The following is a 22,408-nucleotide window of genomic DNA, read 5'->3' on the forward strand; positions in this document are numbered from 1 at the left end:
GCAATAGCTATTTTAATGGCCTTGTCTATTAATTCTGCTATCTGTATTTACTGAGTCTATTTCTTTTGAGTGATTTTTCTGCTTTTTATAGATCTTATATTCTTATTTCTTTACCTGCCTGGCAGTTTTTTATTGGATGCTAGACATTGTGAATTTTATCTTGTTCGGTGCTGTTATTTTATATAATCCCAGAAATTTTCTTGTGCTTTATTTAAGTTACTTTTAAATTTGATCCTTTTTGTTGTTGTTGTTCAGTTGCCAAGTTGTGTACGACTCTTTGCGACCCCATGAACTGTAGCCACACCAGGCTTCCCTGTCCTTCACTATCTCCTGGAGTTTGCTCAAACTCATGTCCATTGAGTCAGTGATGCCATCCAACCATCTCATCCCCTGTCAACCCTTTCTCCTCCTGCCTTCAGTCTTTCCCAGCATCAGGGTCTTTTCCAATGAGTTGGTTCTTCACATCAGGTGGCCAAAGTATTGGGGCTTTAGCTTCAGCATCAGTCCTTACAATGAATATTCAAGGTTGATTTCCATTAGGATTGACTGATTTGATCTCCTTGTAGTGCAAAGGATTCTCGAGATTCTTCTCCAGCACCGTAATTCGAAAGCATCAGTTCTTTGGCACTCAGCTTTCTTTATGATCCAACACCCACATCCATACATGGCTACTGGAAAAACCATAGCTTTCACCATACGGACCTTTGTTGACAAAGTGATGTCTCTGATTTTTAATATGCTGTCTAGATTGGAACCTGGTGGGCTGCAGTCCACGAGGTCACAAAGGGTAGGACAGGACTGAGTGACTAAGCCCAGCACTAGATTGGAGGATATATGTGTGTATATGCATATGTGCCCCCCACACGTGTGTTCACATAGGTGTTTACCTCCACATGTAACTCTCTGTGCCCATGCATGCGAACATGGGCACACACACAACCCAGTTCCAGTGCACAGGGTCAGTTCTCATTCCTTCCCTTTCTGTGTGTGTGACTTTCTCCAGCTCGGAGAAGCCAGGCACTCACTGTCCTCCACGTGTTTGCTTCTTTGAACTATTGCTGTCTGGGAGCCTCCTCCTATCACTGCCGTCCTCCCTGCCCCCCTGTGTGGGTGCCCTGCCCCAGGTCTGGGGCTTGTGCTCTGTCCTGGTCACCCCTCCCCACGGTACGTGGTCCATGACCCCACACAGCTGGCCTTGGACCCTCGAGCCAGCTCGCCGTCCTCCAACGTCTGCATTGGATGCCCTCCTCATTGGGCTTGGCTCTGGTTCTGCTCCCTGCCGGGGCCCCTTGTCACCTTTCCCTCCCCCATGATGGGGTTTTCCTCTCTTCACTGTGGTTTCCTGAGAGACCCTTAGCCCCACGGGTTCAGCTTGGGTTCCTCTTCTGCAAAGTCACTGAGCCTCTCTTGGAATGTTCGTAGTTTGCTCACCATTGTGAGCCGTGGGCTGGGCTCTGTCCTGATTCCTCTAGGACTCTGGGGGACTCTGTCCTGCCTGCTGCTCAGCGAGGCCTCTTCTGAGAGTCCCTGCAGGCTGCCACCCACAGTGTCCCCAGGAGAGGGGCTGGTGTCCCCTTGGGGTGTGACTGCCCCCACCTTGCTGTGGGTTGTGGAGAAGGGTGCCTGGGAAGACCTTCTTGGAGCTTGTCATGCTGCCTCACCTCTCCCTGTCCAGTGGGCCCTGGGATCTGCGTCTGTGCTTTGATTTTGAAACTGCTGGGTCCAGGGCTGCCGCCCCCTGTCCTTCCGGTTTCACTTTTCAGGCGTCAGGTATCTGGGTTCTGACAGGACACAGCCCTGTAAAACTTCTGGTCCTAAGCACTGCCATTGTGTGGAAAATAAGCAGTATGTGAGTGTGTTACTGTTGGATATTAATTCACAGAAATCAGAATTTTGCGGGATGGTTTTCCTTTTAACCAAAAGTTCTTTTTCAGATTGTAGTTGTTTCAGAGTTAAACTGAGGGCATAGCAGTTTTTAACATTTTTAAGTACTGCCTTTTGGATCTCTTCACTTACTGATTAAATGAAAGGGAGGGACTTGATACAGAGTTTGAGATTTAACTCATTCATAGATCAGTCACACGAGTATTATTCAAGAGAGACTAAAGAAATCTGGAGAAAATATGGGCAGGATAATAAGGAATCCTTCTCTTCAAAGAGGGAAAGAATATATTTAGACAGTAGACATTAATTATAGTTTCCAAAGATTTTTAAATACCTGATATTGAAATGAGTTACGCATCTTGGTTTCGATTTTTGCTCTTCATCTGCTGAGTGGATTCATGGAGCATAAGGTCAGTTGTAAACAGAGTTACAAAGCAAGGAGAATTTGTGTCTCCCTGCTTCTCTCTGGAGGAGAGAGAGGCTGGGCTTGTTGATGTCCGGGGCAGAAGGACTACTGTCTCCAGCAGGCTGGTGTTCGGACCTCAAGTCAGGAGCAGCTTTGATTTCCAGGCCCATGTTGGCTCCCCTGTTGAGGCCATGTGAATGAGAAGAACTTCCAAAAGCCCTGGGTTGTCCTCTTTGTCTGGGTCACCTCTAAAGCTGCCTTGTCTCTGACATGGCCTGCGAGTGGCCTTGAGGTTGGAGTGGTTCTGGGGGCTCCTGGAGTGCCATGGGGCTGTGGAGGAAACCACGGGGAGGCCCCCGCCCACAGATGGCAGTGGGCCTGCAGCGGGACCGGCCGCTCCCCTTTCCTGTCATGGCGGGGCCATGACCGGAGGGGACCCTGCTGTGTTTGGGCCCAGGGCCCTAGCCCTGCAGACCTGGGTTTTAAAATCCCAGCCTCCTTAGCAGAGTGTGTCTCAGTGGGCAGCGTGCTTGGCCCTCTGCCTTTCCAACTCTCCCTCAGAGCGTTGGAGGACCTCCTTGGTGTCCCTGGTCTCAGGGACGACGCGCAGCAGGACGTGGTGGGAGCCTGCCCTGAGCGCCCGCAGCTGGGACCGGCCACGGACTTTCCATGGAGCATCCCCGCCCCAGAGCAGGAAAGCATGCTGCTGTCTCTGTTATCAGGCTCCTTTGCTCTATAAACTACAGAGTGTTGATAAATCTGCATTCACGGTGACTCATTTATTTTCAGGATACTGAAGTTTATAAAGCTACTGTAAAGGATGACCTCACCAAGTGGCAGAATGTTCTGAAAGCATATAGTTCCGTGGACTGGTTAATTGTGGTGGTTGAAAATGATGCCAAGAAAAAAAACAAAACCAACATACTTCCCCGAACTTCCATTGTGGACAAAATAAGAAATGATTTCTGTAATAAACAGAGTGACAGGTACGTGTGTGTTTGCTGTTAACCTCATTGGGCTGACATTTAGGTGAGATAGTTTACTGGCTTCCAGGTGATCATAAGTATTTGCTCTGTGAGTGCCTGCCCTGTGCCTGACGCTTGAGCATGTGGTGGATGCAGCAGAGGAGACCAGGCCCCTCCTTAATTGTCTCCTTAATCGATTCCCTAAAAGAAAAATTGGGTAAAAGTTTTTTTGCATTTCCAGGCTATTGGTGAATATTGCTGACTCAGGGTCACGCGTTGTCTTTGCAGCAGTGTCCCGGTGACAGGGAGGACCCTGCCCGGAGCTCCTTGCCACGCCTGTGGCGCTCCACGCCTGTGGCACTCCACGCCTGCTCTGTGGACGCCGCTCTGCTCAGGTCGGCCCGCACCAGCCCAGACTTCATCAGCTGCTCTGGGTTCTCCTTTTCTGAGTTAACAACACTTGATGGGGATTTCCGAAGCTTTGTTTGTCTGTTGTTTTTATTAATGAGGAGAAGATCTGGAAATAGTAAACATTGAAGGTCTTAACGAGAGATGGAGAGTGTAAAGGATGTATTGTCTGGTTGATAAGCACCAGCTCACTGAGGGAAAATATTGTTTCCGTGGTTGCTGTTTGTGTAGGTTTCTTTTTTCATCCACCCCTGTAGTAGAGAACTCTGCATCTGCTCAGAAATAAACGTGGATGATTGCAATCCTTAAGAATGCCTTAATGAGAAACTGCTGAGCCAGTAGACCCTAGCAGCTCATACAGGGAACAAATACATGTTACTCCCATGGGGCAGGGGGCTTAGGAGTGAGCTGCCTGGACCCCTTTATCTTTCAGGGGAAGAAACAGTATCTAATGGGGTAGAGTGAGGGGAGTAGGGTGACTGAATTAAGGCCAGTTACCAGTTTTAAAATTTCCCTCTTGGTACTGATTACTCATCTGGTGGGCTGTCTAGACTATGGCTGTTTCACCATTTGTCCTGTGGTGGATAATCCTCAGTCCTTCCTCCAGGGGGTATGATGGGACCCAAAGGAAATGAAACTTAAAATCTGTTCATTTGCCATTTCTCCTCAAATATTTCTAGAGGAGGAATGTTCAAATTCATAGCATCAATATTTAGAAGTTGTTTCTGAGTTCAAATTTACTCATCTCTCTAGATTATATTGTTTTCAAGGATAAAGTAAGTTACCTTTTCCAGCCTGTTGGATGACCAGGTTATCTTTTCCAGATCCACTGGAAACACTTGTAACTTTCTGCCTGTGAGATTTGTACACCATGGATACAAAGTTTTTTTGTAGTGAAATTGTATCATACCTTTGTTGTTGTTCAGTCACTGGGTCCTCTCTGAGTCTTTGCAACCCTGTGGTCTGTAGCCCACCAGTCTCCTCTGTCCCTGGGATTCTCCAGGCAAGAATACTGGAGCGGGCTGCCATTTCCTTCTCCAGGGGATCTTCCTGACCCAGGGGTCGAACCTGAGTCTCTAGCATTGCAGGCGGATTCTTTACTGTAAGAGCCACCAGAGAAGTCCCATAAGTTAAGCCCATCCTTCTAAGCCTTTATTTATTGTTTATTAATGCTACTCTTGAGCTCACAGTCTGGTGGGAGAGACAGACTAACAGTGAAAAGTGTTTCCAGGGTGCACTGACTACATTGGTCATGGAGTCGGTGGGGCTGAGCTTGAAGCAACTGGGGCAGGGGCTGGGGAGAGGGTCAGTGAGGATGTGTCAGCTGAGCAGGGTTGTGTGGGGTGAGTAGGAAGGTGTTGGGTAGAAAAGCAGGAGTGCCTAAGAAGCTGAGTGGGCTTGAACTAGAGAGAATTGGAATCAGAGCTGGACAACCGGGCTAGTCCATGTTGTCACGATCCGCAGGTACCATGTTAAACATCTGTGTTTTAGTATGTCAGTCACAGGGAACCCAAAGAGGCTTTTGAGTGGGCAGGGCACCTGGGGTTTGGGAACTGAAGTGCAGTCACCTTATTTTCCAGTGCACCCTGTAGACAGGGTCTGAGTCTTATGATTCATCATACTCCCCCCCATCCATCCCACAGCACCCCTCTTGTAACAGCACTGACTGCTCACATGGCCTTAGACCAGCTCACGATGAAACTATTTCTTCATCTGATGTCTCATCACCTGCCTGATGTTTTTCACCAGTTACAGAAGGAAGAAAGGAAGAGGAGGGAGGAAGCCAGTTTGCATCCCAAGCACTGGTCGCTGTTGGGCAGTGGTTCTGTGCCTGGAGCATTTTTTGCATAGTCTGTTCATGTCTTCACAGGTGTGTCGTGCTCTCCGATCCCTTGAAGGACTCCTCCCGAACTCAGGAATCCTGGAATGCCTTCCTGACCAAACTCAGGACATTACTTCTTATGTCTTTTACAAAAAACTTAGGCAAGTTTGAGGATGACATGAGAACCTTGAGGGAGAAGAGGACTGAGCCAGGCTGGAGCTTCTGTGAATATTTCATGGTGCAGGTACCTGAGTGATTACATAGAGTGAGACTGTTTCCTTCTCTTTCCCTCCCTCTTCATTCTTGTAAATAAGGCAGCTCTCTTAGGGTCATTCATATGGACATAGCTTATAAGACCAAAGGACAGTGTAGTGGCCAGCTTCATTCTCTTGGCTTATTAAGGAGGATTGGAGAGTCTCCTGAGTAATTTCTGTGTCAGCTGCCTCACTGCTTCAGAGCTTGGCATCTAGCCTTTTATGAAGTGACCTTATCCTCAGAGCAGTTCTGGTTTTGTTAGTGTCTTGGGCCTCCTGGATGTCTACCATGGACCTGGCTTAGGCCGTGGAGCCCAGCACTGGTGATGACCCTGATGATAAGATGTCTACTGCCTGCCTGGCACTGTGGTTAAATTGCTTGAGTCCCAAGTATGTTTCCTCCATAGTTTTATAACTTTGGGTTCCAATGAAAAAGATTGTCTTAATCTGGTTTCTTTACTCTGGCTTACAAAAGTGTTTAGGTTTCCAAAGATTGTGGTCTATAATCAGTTCTCTTGTTTTTTAAGAGGAAGAGTGTGTTAAGTGAACAAAGTGATGTGAAACAGAGGAGCTTGGGGGAGGAGACCCTTCTTGCACTGCAGAGGGATAAGAGTGATGCTCTTAGGGTCCTTGTTCTTTGTTCACCATGTTTTGCCTGAAAAAGCATGATTTTCATATTTTATAATATTCATATTTAAATATCACTTATATATTAATTACTGAAGAAATAATGCACCTTGAATAAATAAAAGACTTTAATTAGAAATTTTAAAGCTTGTCTCTTATTTTGATGCTTCTATCGTGGTGATATTTGGATGATTTGGGACATCAGGGAATTTGAGCATGTTCATAATTCCCTGTATGACCGACTATGACAGAACTTTCAGATTACCCTGTCTCTTTACCCTTCAATCTTATTAAACTTATTTCCTAAGAGTACTGACAAGAAAAGAGAAGAGTCCAAATGAACACAGTGGTATTGGTTTAGAATCAGTGAACTCGTGGTTGGATAACTGGAGGGCTGGATAGATAGATTCAGAAATACTGATGTATGTGTAGGTGAGGGTTAATACGTGTGCATGTAAATATTGCTTTGCTGTCTCCTCTGATGGGGTCTGGAAAAAAAGGACACCTCAGTAGCAGTGAGCAGACTTAGTGCTAAGATCTTGGTTTCTAAACTGCATTCTCCTATAAAAGTTGCCAGGGCTCCTTGTGGACGTGATTGGTTCCAGGGCTAATGTAGGGAAAATAGCAACATTTTGTAGAAGCAGAAAGGAAGGAGGTGCTCAAGAAAAAGGTGGAGGTCTGTCAAAGGAGCACACACACCACCTCCAGGGGCCTCCTGACACCCAAAGCAGGAGCAGTGTGTGCAGCAAAATGAGTAATGACAGGCCAGAGATTCACCCTGTGGGACAGAATTAGTATCCTTGTGTCTCCATAGATATAAATAAGTCGTTGGTTTAATAAGTAAATGAAGGAGACGATTCCGCTGTTCCACAGAGCAGAATTCTAATTAAAGAGCATGTGTGTGGGGAGGCAAGGAAGTACCAAGGACGAGAGGCTGAGCCGTCAGGCCTGGCAGGTCACAGAGACTCCAGGAGTCATGCTGGCCTTTTCCTGCTTCTGTCTGTGCCTGGTCATTAACTTGATTTTCTTTTTCTTAGCATAAACTTATTCACAATGCTACTTGCTTTTCTCTGTTGTGATCTTTCGTGGCTTCTTGTTTCAAAACATTGATTTATGATTTTTTGTTTTCTTTTATAAACTTTTTTCGGGTGACTAGGAGGAGCTTGCCTTTGTCTTTGAGATGCTGCAGCAGTTTGAAGATGCCCTGGTGCAGTACGATGAACTGGACGCCTTGTTTTCTCAGTATGTTGTCAACTTTGGTGCTGGGGGTGAGTAGTGACGTTTTAGAAATAAGTTCTTTTCTCACCATAGCTTTCCCCACTTTTAACTAGTATGGAAGCTGCTGTTATTCACCTAATGATTGAATCATCTTCTGTGTTTTTTAAAAAACAGATTATGCAGGATATATTCCCATGGTTGCTATAGGGAATGAATTGAGAGTTAGGTGTTAGTCACACTTGTGGAAGAATCTTGAGGAATGAAAGTGTTGAAGGAGTTGTTTTCAGATATAAAGTGTCATTTCTACAGCTTGAGCTGTCTAGGGATGCTCCTGATTCTGTGCCTCCTTGTTAACATAGTGTGGGGATCTTTTTCTTCGGTTAAGAGGTTGTCTGTGTAATATTTGAGTGTTCACTACAGTGAGTCTTACATGACACCATTGTAAATGGTGTTCATCTTTTTAACGATGTCTTAAAGTTTTCTAAAAATATGAAATTAGCACAGTGACCCATGTACAAAGAAAAAAGTTTGTAATTGTGCTCACTGTTCTTTGCTTGGTATTTATTTTGGTAGAAATGGCGTCACATTATCATGACGTTTGTCTGTAGCTTGTTCTTACTAGCAGTCCATCGCAGGCATCTCTTTAGACTGACAGATGAGGCGCTAAGCTGTTTCTGCCAGTAGCTGCAGAGTGCTTCGCAGTGTGGATTCCTGAGACTTGATTCAGCCACCCTGGCGCTGGACATTTGGGTTGTTTCTCTCTTGCTCCCACAAGCAGTGCTATAATAGATATCTTTATCGGGGGTTCTTTTGGGAACCTTTGTCACAGTGTCTGAAGAAAGGCGTGATTCCCAGGAGCCATTGTCGTGTCTGCTAGGAGACCTGTAGGGAGTGAGGTGCAGGGGCCGCCCCCTGGCCTGTGGGCCCCACCCTGGTTCTCAGAGTGATGCGGTGTCACCCACTGAGGCCCACTTCAATCAGTTTTCTTGCAGTTCAGCTTTGGATCTCTTACTTTGCTGAGACACAGACAGAAACATATAACTAAAGCAATTTACTAATTAGATTTTGAAAACTTAAAGGGAATAAAATTACATTTCTTATATCTTACATGCCCATATTATACATATATATATATGTGTGTGTGTGTATATATATATATATATATATGTATGTATGTGTCTCAAATAGCTTAAATGTTTCTTACATTATATTTCACATAGTTTCTTTGTTCTTTCAGTTTTAAAATAAACCTGGGGCAATTTAAAATCCAAAAGTAAGCCTGGACCAGCTTTTGCAGTGAAGTGATAAGGGGGTTCATTTTTGTTCATTCAGACACATACTTCCTGAGACCCCTCTCTGTGCAGGCCCTGTTCTAAACACAGTAGGGAACACAACAGACTTCCTTCTTTAATGGAGTTTACATGAAAGGGAGACATATGGAAAAACAAGTATGTCACTTAGAGTTAGGTAACGAGGGTAGCAAGTGCAGGCTGGGCAGAAGATGCAGGTGTGGGGGAGGGTGGCGGTAGGGCTGGTTACTGTCAGAGGGGGGCCTAGGAGGCTCTCCAAGAGAGGCCTGACCAAACGTGGGGGGAGCCAGGAGAGTGCTGGGGATGGGGCCCCAGCGGGGGGATCTGCTGAGGAAAGGCCTGACAGCTGGGGGGACACCTCACTGTATGGGCAGTGAGCCGCTGACTCTCAGCTCAGCTAGTGAGGGACGCTGTTGCCGTTGCTGGCCCTGCAGCCATGAAGCAATGCCACCGTGCCAGTGTAGATGTGGACGTCCAGGGAGGTGGCTGTGAGAGAGGAAGGTAGATTAAAAAGTTTTTTTCCATTAGATTGAATGGCCCTGTTATTGTAGACTCTTGTGTTTAATTTAAAACCGTATTTGAGTCTTTGAGCTATTAGAATTGGGGAGCCTTGTTGGAAATCTTTGACAGTTAGGATGTCCCCTCTGCTTCCCACTACTATGTCTTCCTCGTGCTGCGGGCCCTTCCTCTGGGAGCTGGACTCAGGTGTTGACAGGGTTGAGTGGCAGACAGGCAGGAGGCTTAAATACGTCAGGAAGAGTGTGGAGATGATATAAGATGAAGACTGTCCCGTGGCCAGGCTGCTCCCCCGCACACGGTAGGGAGGAACCCCATAGCACGTTCCCGCCTGGGCCTCATGCCTCCTCCCGGGTGACTGATTGTGGAGCCTGAGGTGTCCCCGACCCTTAGCCCGGTGGCCCGATCGCATCCTGGCTTGTTCACGACCTTCGGGGCCTGGAACAGCGTTGTGCCTTGCAGCCTCCGTCCTGTCCCCCGATGCCAGGAGCCGAGTGGGTGTCCTTGTAGTCACCACCCTGTCCTATGTCCCTTGTCGGGTCCCCCACAGCCTTGAGGGGGGGCTGGTGCTTCGGGCCGCCCGTCGGTCCCCTAGGGCTCACGGTCCCGTGCAGTGAGGTGAAGGAATCTTCAGTCAGCGCCTTTCACGATGTGTGTTTGTCTAGATGGTGCGAACTGGCTGACTTTTTTCTGCCAGCCGGTGAAGAGCTGGAATGGATTGATCCTCCGAAAGCCCATAGATATGGAGAAGCGCGAATTGATACAGAGGCAAGAAGCCACCCTGTTAGATCTGCGCAGTTACCTGTTCTCTCGCCAGTGCACCCTGCTCCTCTTCCTGCAGAGGCCGTGGGAGGTGGCTCAGCGCGCCCTAGCTCTGCTGCACAGCTGTGTGCAGGAGCTGAAGCTCCTGGAAGTGAGTCGTCTCCTTTCCCCGTCACCCGCGTCCCGACTGTCGGCCTAGCAACCGATTGAGTGACTGCTAGAAAGTGCACCTTCTGCCCTCAGCACAGTGCAGTGCACAGTGGCCCACAGCGAGCCTCCCAGATCAGTGTCTCAATATAAGTTTTAAGGTAACCCTGGCTTGTTCTGTGGGAGCTGGGCCTTATTGATCAACATCACTCACCTGGGGGACACCCAGAATCAGGTTTCGCAGGTGGTGTTTGTTTTCTTTCAGAGCTGTCTTTTCAGATACCTGAATTTGCACATGAGCATGCTGGTAACAATGTGAGTGACACACAGCAAGCTGTGCACGTTAATCAGTAGCACACAGTTTAATGGAGGTAGGGTACAAACACATGTGTGCATGCGTGTATGAAAGAACACAGTTAGCTTCAAGGTGTTGGTTTGTAGTCAAACACTTGTTTTTCTAGATTAATATCCCCCAGGGCTCTGGACTCTCTTCCTGCCTGTAGTGTTGTAAACATTTTAGTAAGGTACGGGAGCTCTAATGACTGTCCGTTCTGGGGGTTCTCACCTTTTTTGTTTCAGTGACCTCTTTACATGGAAAAATGCACATGTACACACTCCAAATGTTACATACACTATCAGAGGATTCTTAGGTACCCACCCCTACTCCCCGGTTAAGAACTGAGTGGGTGGTCTAATTCCATTTTATAAAGGAGGAAAGTGGGTGTGGAAGTGGTTAGGTGACTTACAGGTAACATAATTAACTTGTCACAGACTCAGATCCTCCCGGCAGGCTGCAGTCCTCTCTGTTGGGCTCCACACCAGGGCTCTGGGGGCACAGTTAATGAAGACCCAGGGCACTGGTGGTAAGGGTAGTTTCCATATCATAGTCATTTCTGTTTTATGTTCCCTAAAAAACTAAATAACAGACTCAATAAGATAAATTATTTTGCTAATTTCTAAAGAAGAGATGCCTAGCCTAGCTGAGCCACAAACTTGAGAATTTAGAACTTTTTATCAAATTATTTTTCTTCTTTGCACATCTAATCAAGCACATGAGAAAAAAGAACACTTTCCACCTTGAGGTGATGTTCTTGTGGCCACCTGTCACCGAGTGGGTTGAGATAATCTTCTTTGGCTATTCCACTCTAACTGTACAGACTCTGGGGCTGAGGGGATTGCTTCATTAATGGGACAGGGCCGCCTGTGTTCATGGGGCCTAGAGATTTACTAACTGAGAGATTTTCTCTTGTTAGTGGATCACGGGAAAACATGGGAGTGTATTAAGAGCCCAGGCAGTTCAGCCTTTGCACTTTCAAATTGGGGTCACCCAGGAGGGCGGTTTAGGCCTCAGTGATGGTGTTCTCACTGGAGAGGGCATGTGGGGCGTCAGGCAGAGAACTCCTCTCTCTACTTTGTCATCTGAGATTCTCTCTCTAGGTTGTTGTTGGGAGTTGGGGGTGGTCCTTATAACTTAAGGTAGTTTTGCGGTTGGCAATAAAGCGGATAAGTTTATTCTTAGAATTTCTTTAAATTTTTATGGAGACAATCAAAATTATTTATTTTTTTCTGCATATTTGATTCCACTCTCAAAACTAGAACTCATTTCCTGTGTCTGCTAGCTTTCTTTCTGGTGATTGTTGTTGACAGTCATGTCCATGGCCAGAGGCCAGTGTAGAGCCTTGGGTTCCCCCAAACAGAGCTGGGCAGAGCTGCAGCTGCAGAGCCAGTCCTCAGGCAGCTTGCAGGTTGGGCCAGTATGTGGTGCTGGGTTAGGTTTGGTCATTTATCCTTTTTAAGCCAAAAGCATATGTATTGCAACCACTTTGTACATTTCTTATTGTGATGTTTCTTTTGCAGAAAACGCCTGTGTTTGCTCTTTATGGTTTGTAAAGCAAGTCTTGGTGACTTCCTTGTTGGTGCATCAGTTGATTTATAGTATCTTCTCTGAGAGGAGGAGACACTGAGGTGGCCAGATGCCACCTCCGTGCTGCGGCCTGGGGTCATCACTCCCAGCGGTGCTTGCTGAGGCCAGGGGCCAGCTCCCGGCTTGGCAATGTGTGAATGTGGAAAGGGTACCTGCCCACACCGCTGCTGGAGTCAGGAGTAATAGCCGTAAAGTTGCATCAGGTCTGTGGGAGCTCAGATGACTCCGTCAACAAAGAACATCTCTTTGTTGTCTACAACATTTAAACCACCCCCACCCGTTTACCAAAAGTCTAGTGTATTCCCTGCGTAAATTTGGAAAACACAGACAGAGCTGCAGAAGAAAGCGTCATTGCTTTTTCTAAAGTAAGAGATTCTCTTTTTGGTCTGTGGCCTTTCTGTGTGTAGAAGGACTGTTTGGACTTTGGGATTGTTCAGCAGTGTCTGCCGTTGGAGGAGTGTATATCCTTGTCCGTCACCCTTATTCAGTGCATTCACACGTAGGATGGCTAGTTCAAGGCTGCACTTGTCTTTAACACTTTTAGTGTACATCATCATATTGCCTTCTAGTAAGATGATCCCATTTTTAGTTACACTAGTAATACTCTTCTCCTGCATCTTTGGTAAGAAAAAAAGTAATATGTGTATATATTTTCATCTTTACCAGATTGGTAAGTGAGAACTATTTAAGGAAGATATTTTCTAGAATATCGTTTTATGTTTGTTACAATGACTACCCAAAGGATTTCTGTGTTAATGCGTTTTTCTCGGTATCGGCTTGTCTTTTATCAGCATAGGTTCTGATTATGTTCACAGACAGGGCTAGCCAAGAGGATCAGGACTCTTCAGGACCTAGAGACTGGCCAGCGCCGTGTGTGAGATGCCCACGCCCTGCTGGTGTGTGAGCAGGGCTGTGTGTGGGAGAAGCTGCAGGCTGACCAGGGTGGAGAGGGCCCACCATCCAGGCCTGCCAGCTGGCATTGGCATTCCTGGGTTCAGGCCCCACAGAGGACAGAGCAGAGGCTTTACTGAGGAGCGACCCTCAGGGTCATCGAGTACTTGCTCATCATGTGACCTTGAGCCCTGAGGGAGGACCTGAACTGTGAGAGGAGTGGGAGTGGATGGAGCAGGAGGCACCCAGGGAAGGTGTTGATATCAATAAGAGCCAGTGAGCCTCAGGAAGAGGGAAAGAGGGTTAGAGAAGGAACTGCCCAGCACCATTCAGAAAGCAGCTGACTACACACAGTGGTGAGGGGAGAGAGGACCCACAGATGAAGAAATGAGTCCTGCTTGACCTCAAGAAACCCACAGTTTGTGCACAGAGCCAGCTGTGTGAGTGGGCTGTCAGAGCCCAGAGCTGCCGGGCCATCAGAGCCAGCTGTTCCCGGGTGGGGTGGGTGGGTGGGGGTGATATCGAAGAGAGAGGGGCAGCTGGCATGGGGTCATGGACACTGCCTGATGTGTCCGGGGGTGGGGGTCAAGAGGTGGTCTTGTGTGAGCTGGATTTTAAAGTTTCATCCATTTAGCAGTTACTCATTGAACACCTGTTTTGTGCGAGCCAAGCACTCTAGGAGCTGTGTTTTTAGCAGCGAGCACGACAGACTAACATCACCCCTCCTCACCCCTTGAGCTGAGTCAGGACCCATCAGGTGGACATGGCTTGGGTGGCGGGCAGAGAGAGTGAGTTTCAGGCAGAGAACTCACTGTTGAGAAAGAACTCTCGAGGAGCTTAGTCTTGGTAGAACTTAGGGCTGAGGCAGGGCATGGAGGTGAGGCTCCAGAATTCTTGGAAGCCAGGTTTGAAAGTGTACATCACCTTGAGAGTTGACTTTTATTCTCCAGCTAGTGGGGAGCCACCCTTGGGTTGAAAGCTGGGGTGCTGTGAGAGGTGAGGGCAGAGAGAGGCTCCTGATTAGGAGGAGACGTGGAGAAGAGTTGGAGACTCGGCTGAGACCTGGGGAGAAACGTGAGGTCGGAGCAAAGGCGCTGGGGTAAACTTTGAATAAATGGAATATGAATGGACTCAGTGAATAAATGGGTCTGAGTCAACTGAATCTTATACCATCCACAAATAATAATTATTTTATGAAAGATAAAGCAAGAAAGCTTCTGGAAGATAATATGGGAGAATTCTTTATGACCTTGAGATTAGCAAATGTTTCTTAAACAGGACAGAAAGGCTTTGGCCAGGAGGGAAGAGTGTGGAAAACAGGCAGCCTGGAAATCAGGGCCTCTCGTCATCAATCAGCACCACGGAGGGGGGTGACAGGGCAGCCAGGAGGGGACAAAGGTCCATAGGCTGTATAGTCAAGAAGGACTCTTACCCAGAGTATGGGAAGAACCCCTACAAATCAGCTTCAGAGACTGACAAATCAATAGAAAATAGGCAGTTGGCTACTAAGCAGATGAAAAGGTGCTCAGCCTCATTCATTATAGAGAAATGCAAACTAAAATAACAGTGAAATCTACCTCCCCCCACCCCCCACCCCAAGTGGCTAAAGTGGAAGGCCTTGATAAGTGTTGGTGAGAACAGGGAGCACCTGGAGTTCTTTCCTTGACAGGGAGAGTAGGAATGGGCACCCATCTTAGGAAAGCTGTTTGGCAGCCTCTGCTGGAGCCAAACCTGTGCTGCCCGTGAGCCGGTGATTTGTCCCCGCTCTGTCCAGGAGGCAGTGCAGGGACACTCGTGGTGGCCTTACTGTAACTGCCAGACTCGGGAAATAACCCAAATGTCCATCCTGTACGAGGGAAGCGGTCACTGCCATCTGTGCGGACAGCAGACAGGGGTGTGGCGGCAGAAATCAACGAACTGGAGTGGATGAGGCTGTGAATGCAGAGTCTAGCTGGACATGCCTGCATGTTGATTTTGTGTGCACGAGTTCACGAGGAGGCACCGGTGGCGTGTTGGGAGGTGTGTGGCGGGCATGGCCCCGTTGTGGTCCATATAGGACACTGGGGTTTTCAGCATTTGCATTGTTTTAAAACATAGGTTTAGAAAAAACAAAAGAATGTCTTTAATTTTATACTTGGAAAATGGTCAGACAGCTCTTGCCATGACCAATAATACTGGTATCAGAAAAGGAGAGGCTTGAAGAAAAGCTAAAGAATGTTTATGAAGAAATTAGTTTTAAAAAAATCTGTTGTTCACAAAGGAGTTTACCCAGAGGGCCCCGAAGTCTATGGAAAGGCTCTCTGTGTCTTTCTCGTTAGGGTGCGTGAGGTGTCCAGATGCCGAGAGTGCCGCTGGGTGGACTGGCAGAGTCTTGAGCTTGCCTAAGGTTTGTCCCTTGTGGGACGCAGGCTTGCTCTTTGTCAGGTGTGATTGACGTGGGGCAATGGGGTGGGTGGCAGTCAGAAAAACTCAGCCTGCCACCGTCTAAAGATATGTGGCTTTCAGGTGAGACCTCTGTGGGCTATTGGTACCTCTCAGCCTTGCCCCCTGTGGAGTGCCGCAGTTCGACTGGGGGGAGGCATGTGCTCTGGACAGGGTCCCTGAGCTGCATCCCACCGGCCAGCTCTCCGCATCCCTTTGAGGTTGGTCCCTTGTCTGGACAAGAGAGTCATACCACTTTATCACCTTATGAAAGTTGCTTCTGATCATGTCATTATTTTCTGTACTGATTTTTCATTTAAAGGACCTAAGTAGTTTGTCTCATTTTTCAAAGACTGGGCAATTTAGCATGTATGGGAGCATTTAATGGCATTCTCTGGGTCTTTCCGGTTGGTGCCAGGTCCTTCTGTTTGTGCTCAGGGTGTGTTGAAGAAGTCTTTCTTACAGGACTTGGTCTCGTCAGCTTGTGCAGCTCCTCCCCTGTCAGCTAATTCGGGGTCACTTCTTAGTCCCCGTTGTGACTGGGACCAGCTGGCGGGTCTCACCGGAGCTGGGGCCCCAGCTGTGAGACGCCCCATGACGTCAGTGCCCCCGAAAAGGCAGTCTGCGCTGCCAGCTGTGGGCGTGGATGTGCTGTCAATTGTGAGACATTCCTCTTTCAGAGACCCTGAAGTGTAGACGAAAGTCCACCGTGGAACCGATCACATACAGTAGATACTTCTGAATATCTGACAGTATAGTGTTTATTATATCCCCAAGCAACAGGAGTCCATTTTTACAAACATAATTGCACCTAAAAAATCAATAGCAGTTCCCAAATACCATCAAATATCTACTTAATACTTAGATTGCTATGTTGATACATGATCTGAAATGTGTTCCAGTGGTCATCTGAGGTCTTAGCTTCCCACCTTCAGAATGTGTGCTCTTTAAACTGAGAGGTGACCAGTTTCCAAACCTTGAGTAAGTGCTGACAGTCGGCCTTCTTGTAGGCATCTTTAGTAAGCTTTTGAGTACACTGCTGAGATCACACCCCTGCCAAGGCCCTCCGTCTCATCGGGAGTGTGAGCCACTGAGTGCCTTTGGGCACAGGTGGCCCTTCCTCCTGTAGCTGAGCTGCTGCCCTTGTTGTTACGCCCCTTTCTCTTCCCTGTGGTTGTGCAGAGTCTGGGTGGCTGCCGGGAGGGGCTTCCCCGAGTGCCCTCCTCACCGCCTGCGCCTGTGCCCCACAGGTCTCCGTGCCGCCCGGCGCCCTGGACTGCTGGGTGTTCCTGAGCTGCCTGGAGGTGCTGCAGAGGATAGAAGGGTGCTGTGACCGGGCGCAGATAGACTCGAACATTGCCCACACCGTGGGCTTGTGGAGCTACGCCACGGAGAAGGTAGCTGCCGAGTGCAGAGGGAGCCTGTCTGGGCTGTGCCCCCGGGGCGGGATGGAGTTCGCTGTTGGGGAAGTGCTGCACACGCGGTCCCTCCTTGGGGGGCTCTGGCGCCTGAGGAGCGTCCGGTAGCAACATGGACGCGGTGGGTCCCTGCCAGTGTCTCTGACTCCAGTGGACGTCAGACACTTGCTGCGCTCGTACTAAAGATGGACTTCTGCCCCAGGAATGAGGGTGCTGGAGACAAAGCAGGGTAAGCGTGAAGCCTGTGCAGAAATCAGGTGAGGACAGTGGTCCTGTGTGGGCAGCAGGAAAGCCTGGTGGCAGTGCAGACAGAGTGGGAGACCTTGCTGGCTTGTGAGTGACCAGAGTCAGAGGCACTCCCAGGATGATCACGTAGAAGGTTTGAGTTTGAAAGGATCGTAGCAAGATGTGTTTTTATATCCATACAAGAATCTTTTGGGTAGGAAAGCTAAATTTTTTGCATTTAGATGGATGTTAACTTTAAATTTGTAAATTCTCTACTGGTTCTTATAGCAGATTAATTGAAATTTGGGGTCTATCTCAACAGCTGAAGTCCCTGGGCTATCTGTGTGGACTTGTGTCAGAAAAGGGACCTGACTCAGAGGACCTCAATAGGACTGTGGATCTTTTGGCAGGTTTGGGAGCCGAGCGGCCTGAGACAGGTACTTTTTGAAATGTTCCCCAAATCACCGAGAACGTGGGCTGTGCTTGGCATGTATAATTCAGATTCTGGCAATATAACTACTCACCATTTGGGAAATTACACTTATTATCAGCTGACCAGATTAAGACATGGGATATTTTACCCTTTAATCACTTAAAGAAATGTCAGAAATAGTTTAAGAAAGTATAAGGGTTCTTAAAACTGTGTCTGAGTTTCTGGCAGGCTTACATTGAGCTGGTCAGGACTTTGTACAGCCCTCATGAAGTTTAAATGCACCAATCTCCCCCAGTTACAGGTGATTTATTTTTCTGATAATATGGCCAGACACGTCCTTTTATTGAGTAAATTACTTCTAGGTGATAGAGCACTTTGAAAGGAGCATTACTGATTCTTTCAGCATAATGATGAGTGTGAGTTAGCAGGGCTATTGCTGACTAAATCACACCTAGTGACCTGAGAGGACTCCTGCTGGCTCGGATCAGTTCATCAGGGAAAGTGTGTGATGTATGTGTTGCTCTGTTTCAACCTGAGAGCACTTTACAGCATTCTGAAAGTAATTCAGTTTATTGTAGGATTTGTAATACATGCTTAAAGACTTCTAGCCTCAGTTAAAGATAAAAGCATTGCACGAAGTGTTTAGATTATATCATGAGTATGTTAACTGGACAAGAATGTGAGTAGTAGTGTGGTTTCAGCTGACATGGGTGTGTTGGTAGTTTCCACAAGCATCAGACAAAGTCCTGTACCTGTGACATTTGTGGCTGAACATAAAGTCATGACTGGATGTAATGAAGATGAATAAGGACTCTTATTTCTTTCTGTTTAAGCCAACACAGCTCAGAGTCCTTATAAGAAACTCAAAGAAGCATTATCATCAGTAGAAGCTTTTGAAAAGCACTACTTAGTAAGTATTTCAAGTGTTGCCTGTCCACTGGTGGCAGAAAGCCTGTCTCTGTGAGATTTTGCTGCATTTGTAGCATTTGGGATTGGGAGTGAGCTGGTGTCTGGGACCTCCTTGCTGGGCTAAGTTCCCTCAGCCCTAGGGAGTTGTGGATGCACCTGAAGTAGTTGGTGCGTCGGTATCCACAGTGCCATAACTAGGCATAAAAGCATCCTTGGATATTTATCGTTCTTTTCCCCATGGGATTGCTCCTTCAGTGGAGCAGAAATTGTAAGAAAGGCTAGTGAATGATTTTCTGTATACAGAGAAACAGTTTGAACCTGAACAGGGCTTATTGTACCTGATTTTAAAGGACTTAAACTTGGGCAGTCTTAGAAAGCAGTGCAGTAGAAGTTCAGTGGACCACCTGCGTTCCCAAGGCACAGTTAATTGAAGAGCATCTGACAGTTGTCTCTGTTACTCAGAGAGTGAAAAAACACTAAAAATGTTACCTGCATTTGGAAAATAACACTGAAAAAAATTATTCTATCCCTGCTGAGTTCATGTTTCTTTCCTTATAATGCATCATAGTTTATATACAAGTTGATGACTTTGTATAAATCACTGTTTTGTAAAAACTCAAATAACACAGAAAGATCCTGAGTAAAAAATTGTTATATTAATAAGGAAGTCTTTTGCTTCAGCTTTGGGTAAATGAATGTCGGGTCTGTGTAGCATTAAATTTGAAGTACAGAGTTACTCGGTCTTTGCTTTTCCACAGGACTTGTCTCATGCCACCATCGAAATGTTCACGAGTATCGGGAGGATTCGATCTGCTAAGCTTGTTGGAAAGGATCTGGCAGAGTTTTACATGTAATTGATTTTGAACTTTTCTCTGAATTTCAGACATCTCCTGTGTGTAGTAAGAGGTTTGTTATGTAGGAGTTAATATGAAGTGTACCTAACTTGGTAGAATGAAAATGTAAATTGTTAACCAACCATCATCATTTTTTTAGAAGATTCCTTCTGAATACCAGAGTTTAGTTTATTAACCATGGTAATTGTTACTGATCTTTGTGTTTCTTTAATCAGTTTAGTGAACTTTTACATAAATGTTCCACATATGTAGATAATGTGTGCCCTGTTTTATGCAGTATATGGTGTGTGTTCTACATCATTTTCTCTGGGTGCTCGTAAGTGTCCCCTTGAGGTCAGTGACGTGGAGTACGTGCATGTATCACCTCCAGGAGAGAGGGCTGAGCTGTGAGTGCCTGAGAGCCGGAGTGTACAGAAACGGTGAACGTTTCTCATCTGGCTCCAGCTTCCGAGTTGGATTCCAGAGAAAAGACTCAAAATGTGGTGTATTTCATATGTATTTGGTAAATAGCCTGTCAAAGAGAAGAACCCTGGCTGGCAATGCAGCTGCTAATTCAAAGCACTGGAAAAGATACAAGTTATGAGGGAAAAGATGGTGGTTTTCTCAAAAGAAATATGTGTTTGAAGTGGTATTTGGATATATACAGTTTGTAATTTTATTAGATGAAACAGGAAAGAATAATTTATTGTAACTGGTTGAGTAGGCAGGGAAGGGATTAGTAGATCATCTAAGTGAACATCCTGATGTTTTAGGTGTGGTTGGAGCAGCCAGCAGTCACAGAGCCGAGGTGGGGTCTCTTGAATCTCCATCTGGTGTACTGAGGACTGAGTTATTAATTGGTTAGTGGAATAGAGAAGCCATGCCCTCAGATGCTATGAGCTCAGCCCCCTGAGGCTGGCACTGCGGTGGGGTGACGCTGGCCTGCTAACGGGAGACTTGGGTCCTGGTTCTGGTGTCACCATGGACTGGCCAGCTGGGTGACCTTCGGCCTGTGTCTCTGGGGGCTGGGTGGCAATGGTCTCCCATCCTGCACTACAGTGTATAAATCATTGGCTGGAGATACTAACTGAAGAAGTGTGGAAAGTTCTGGCCCCTTTAAATGACAGGATGAGAGAGGACCAGAAAAGTCTGGAAAAACTGGCACATGTAATTTGATAGGCTTGAAATTGAGAATTTGGGAACTCTCACTGTTTCAGAGTAAGGTCCTGAGGACTAAGATATTCTCTCAAGATGCCAGGTGAGCAGATGCTTGTTCATTGTTGGCCTTTATCTTGCAAGATCAGCAGTCCCAAGCCCTCTGGGAAAGGCCAGGGCATCCGTGTTGTCACTGAAGCTTGGGCAAGCTTCGTTAATCGTATTTTAAACTTTGGTTTGTTCTGAATATCTTGAAGGTTTAAATTGGGCCTGGGAAGATGTTCTTTTATGTGATATGTGTTGCTATTTAAATCCTTCATAGTTCTCTGTAAATCTTTGAAACCTGCTCAGTGCATTGGCCTGAGTTTTGGAGTTGGCCCAAGCTCCCATTGGTTGGTCCATGGAAACCACTCTGTTTTGGTGTGTCTTCAGGAGCTAGGGTGGGTCCAAGCCCAGGTTTTTAGCTTCCTCCATACCTGCTTCTGTGCCAGTGGGCAGATCCTTCCCCTTCCTTCACGCTTGGCAGCCTCGCAGCAGCTTGAAGTCATAAGTGATGCCCTCACCCTCTTATCCAGAGATTGAACTCTGAAGGCCCTTCAGCTAGTGTAGGATGCTGGACAAACAGCGTGTGGGGGGTTACCAGCCTGGCACATTTCTTGGGTCTGGTTATGTGTTCCTGATTGTGTGTTCTTTCTCACCTCGGGGGCTGGGCGGGGGGCAGTGGTCAGAGGAGGACTCTGGATGGCACCAGTGTCATGGTGTCGTCGAGATCACCAAGGGTGGGGAGGAAGCCATGAAAGGTCTGAGTTTGTTGATTATCGTGACCCATTATGAAAGCTTCTGTTTGTTGATTTGCAAGGAGGAAGAAGTCTCCTCAGAAGGCAGAGATGTATCTTCAGGGAGCCTTGAAAAATTACCTGGCTGAGGGCTGGGCGCTGCCAATCACACACACAAGGAAGCAGCTCGCCGAATGTCAGAAACGCCTTGGACAGATTGAGAAGTATCCTTTTAAGTCGAGTACATTTGTGAAATAGGAAAATTGCTCTCTGTTTGTATAGCAGCAGTGCCCACAGTCGCATGTCCATAGGTGCCTGGAAATTAGGAGAGGGAAGCTGCCTTGACACAGGCCCCTGTTGGGTAGAAGCTGGTCAGGTGTCTGCCTGCCTGACTTCTGCGTGAGTCCCTAGGACCCTGGAGGAAGGGGCGCACCAGTCGTCTGCACCCCCTGGGACTGGGGCTGTGTGTGCGGCGCCCCCCCCTCCCCCACGTGGTCCTCTCCGGCCCCTTGACTCTACACTCAGCTACCTTCAGACCAGCAGCCTCCTGGCCAGCGACCAGCACCTGACCACGGACGAGCGGGAGTACTTCTGCAGAGAGATCCTCAGCTTCGCCAGCCAGCAGAGGGACAGCCCAGGTGCGGCTCATTTCTGAAACTTTGTTACAGGAACATCCCTGGTGGGCCAGTGGTTAAGACTTCACCTGTCAGTGCAGGGGCTTGGGGTTCGGTCTTGATATGGGAAATAAGATCTCATGTGGCCCTGGGCCAGAAAACCCAAACCTTAAAACAGAAGCAATGCTGTGACAGATTCAATAAAGATTTAAAAAACTTTATTATGAAAAATGTCAGATGCCCTAGAAAAGCAAAAAGAATAACACTGTATATACCAGGTGATGTATACTGACCACCTAGATTCCGCAGTTGCTAGCATTTTGTGTATCACCGTGTGTCTATATCTTCCTACTTTTTTCTTTCTGCTGAACTTCAGAGCCTCTCCAGACCACAAGGACCACTCCACTTTGGGACAGTGTAGCATCTTCTGAAAACAAAAGAGTGGTCCCCTAAACTCCCTGCCCACAGAAGGCCAGTGTTCTGGCTCGGG

At 47.3% G+C, this 22,408-nt stretch overlaps 1 protein-coding gene across 2 annotated transcripts in view; it reads left to right on the forward strand.

Moving 5' to 3' along the window:
- The window catches only part of TRAPPC10 (trafficking protein particle complex subunit 10), a 73,896-nt gene that overhangs the window by 28,498 nt on the left and 22,990 nt on the right, over positions 1 to 22,408 (forward strand). The window contains exons 1-11 of one of the 2 annotated variants that reach the window (XM_043474531.1): positions 3,163 to 3,276; positions 3,544 to 3,650; positions 5,534 to 5,729; positions 7,523 to 7,634; positions 10,076 to 10,323; positions 16,806 to 16,952; positions 17,521 to 17,635; positions 18,465 to 18,541; positions 19,299 to 19,390; positions 21,388 to 21,528; positions 21,830 to 21,942. In XM_043474531.1, coding sequence (XP_043330466.1) covers positions 5,625 to 5,729; positions 7,523 to 7,634; positions 10,076 to 10,323; positions 16,806 to 16,952; positions 17,521 to 17,635; positions 18,465 to 18,541; positions 19,299 to 19,390; positions 21,388 to 21,528; positions 21,830 to 21,942 — 1,150 coding nt within the window. In that variant the 5' untranslated portion in view covers positions 3,163 to 3,276; positions 3,544 to 3,650; positions 5,534 to 5,624. Of the gene's footprint in view, positions 1 to 3,079; positions 3,277 to 3,543; positions 3,651 to 5,533; positions 5,730 to 7,522; positions 7,635 to 10,075; positions 10,324 to 16,805; positions 16,953 to 17,520; positions 17,636 to 18,464; positions 18,542 to 19,298; positions 19,391 to 21,387; positions 21,529 to 21,829; positions 21,943 to 22,408 lie in introns of those variants that run through there. The other variant, XM_043474530.1, reaches the window with a different exon arrangement.

The sequence above is a fragment of the Cervus canadensis genome, chromosome 7, assembly GCF_019320065.1.
Source record: "Cervus canadensis isolate Bull #8, Minnesota chromosome 7, ASM1932006v1, whole genome shotgun sequence".
In the NCBI taxonomy this organism is placed as follows: Eukaryota; Metazoa; Chordata; class Mammalia; order Artiodactyla; family Cervidae; genus Cervus; species Cervus canadensis.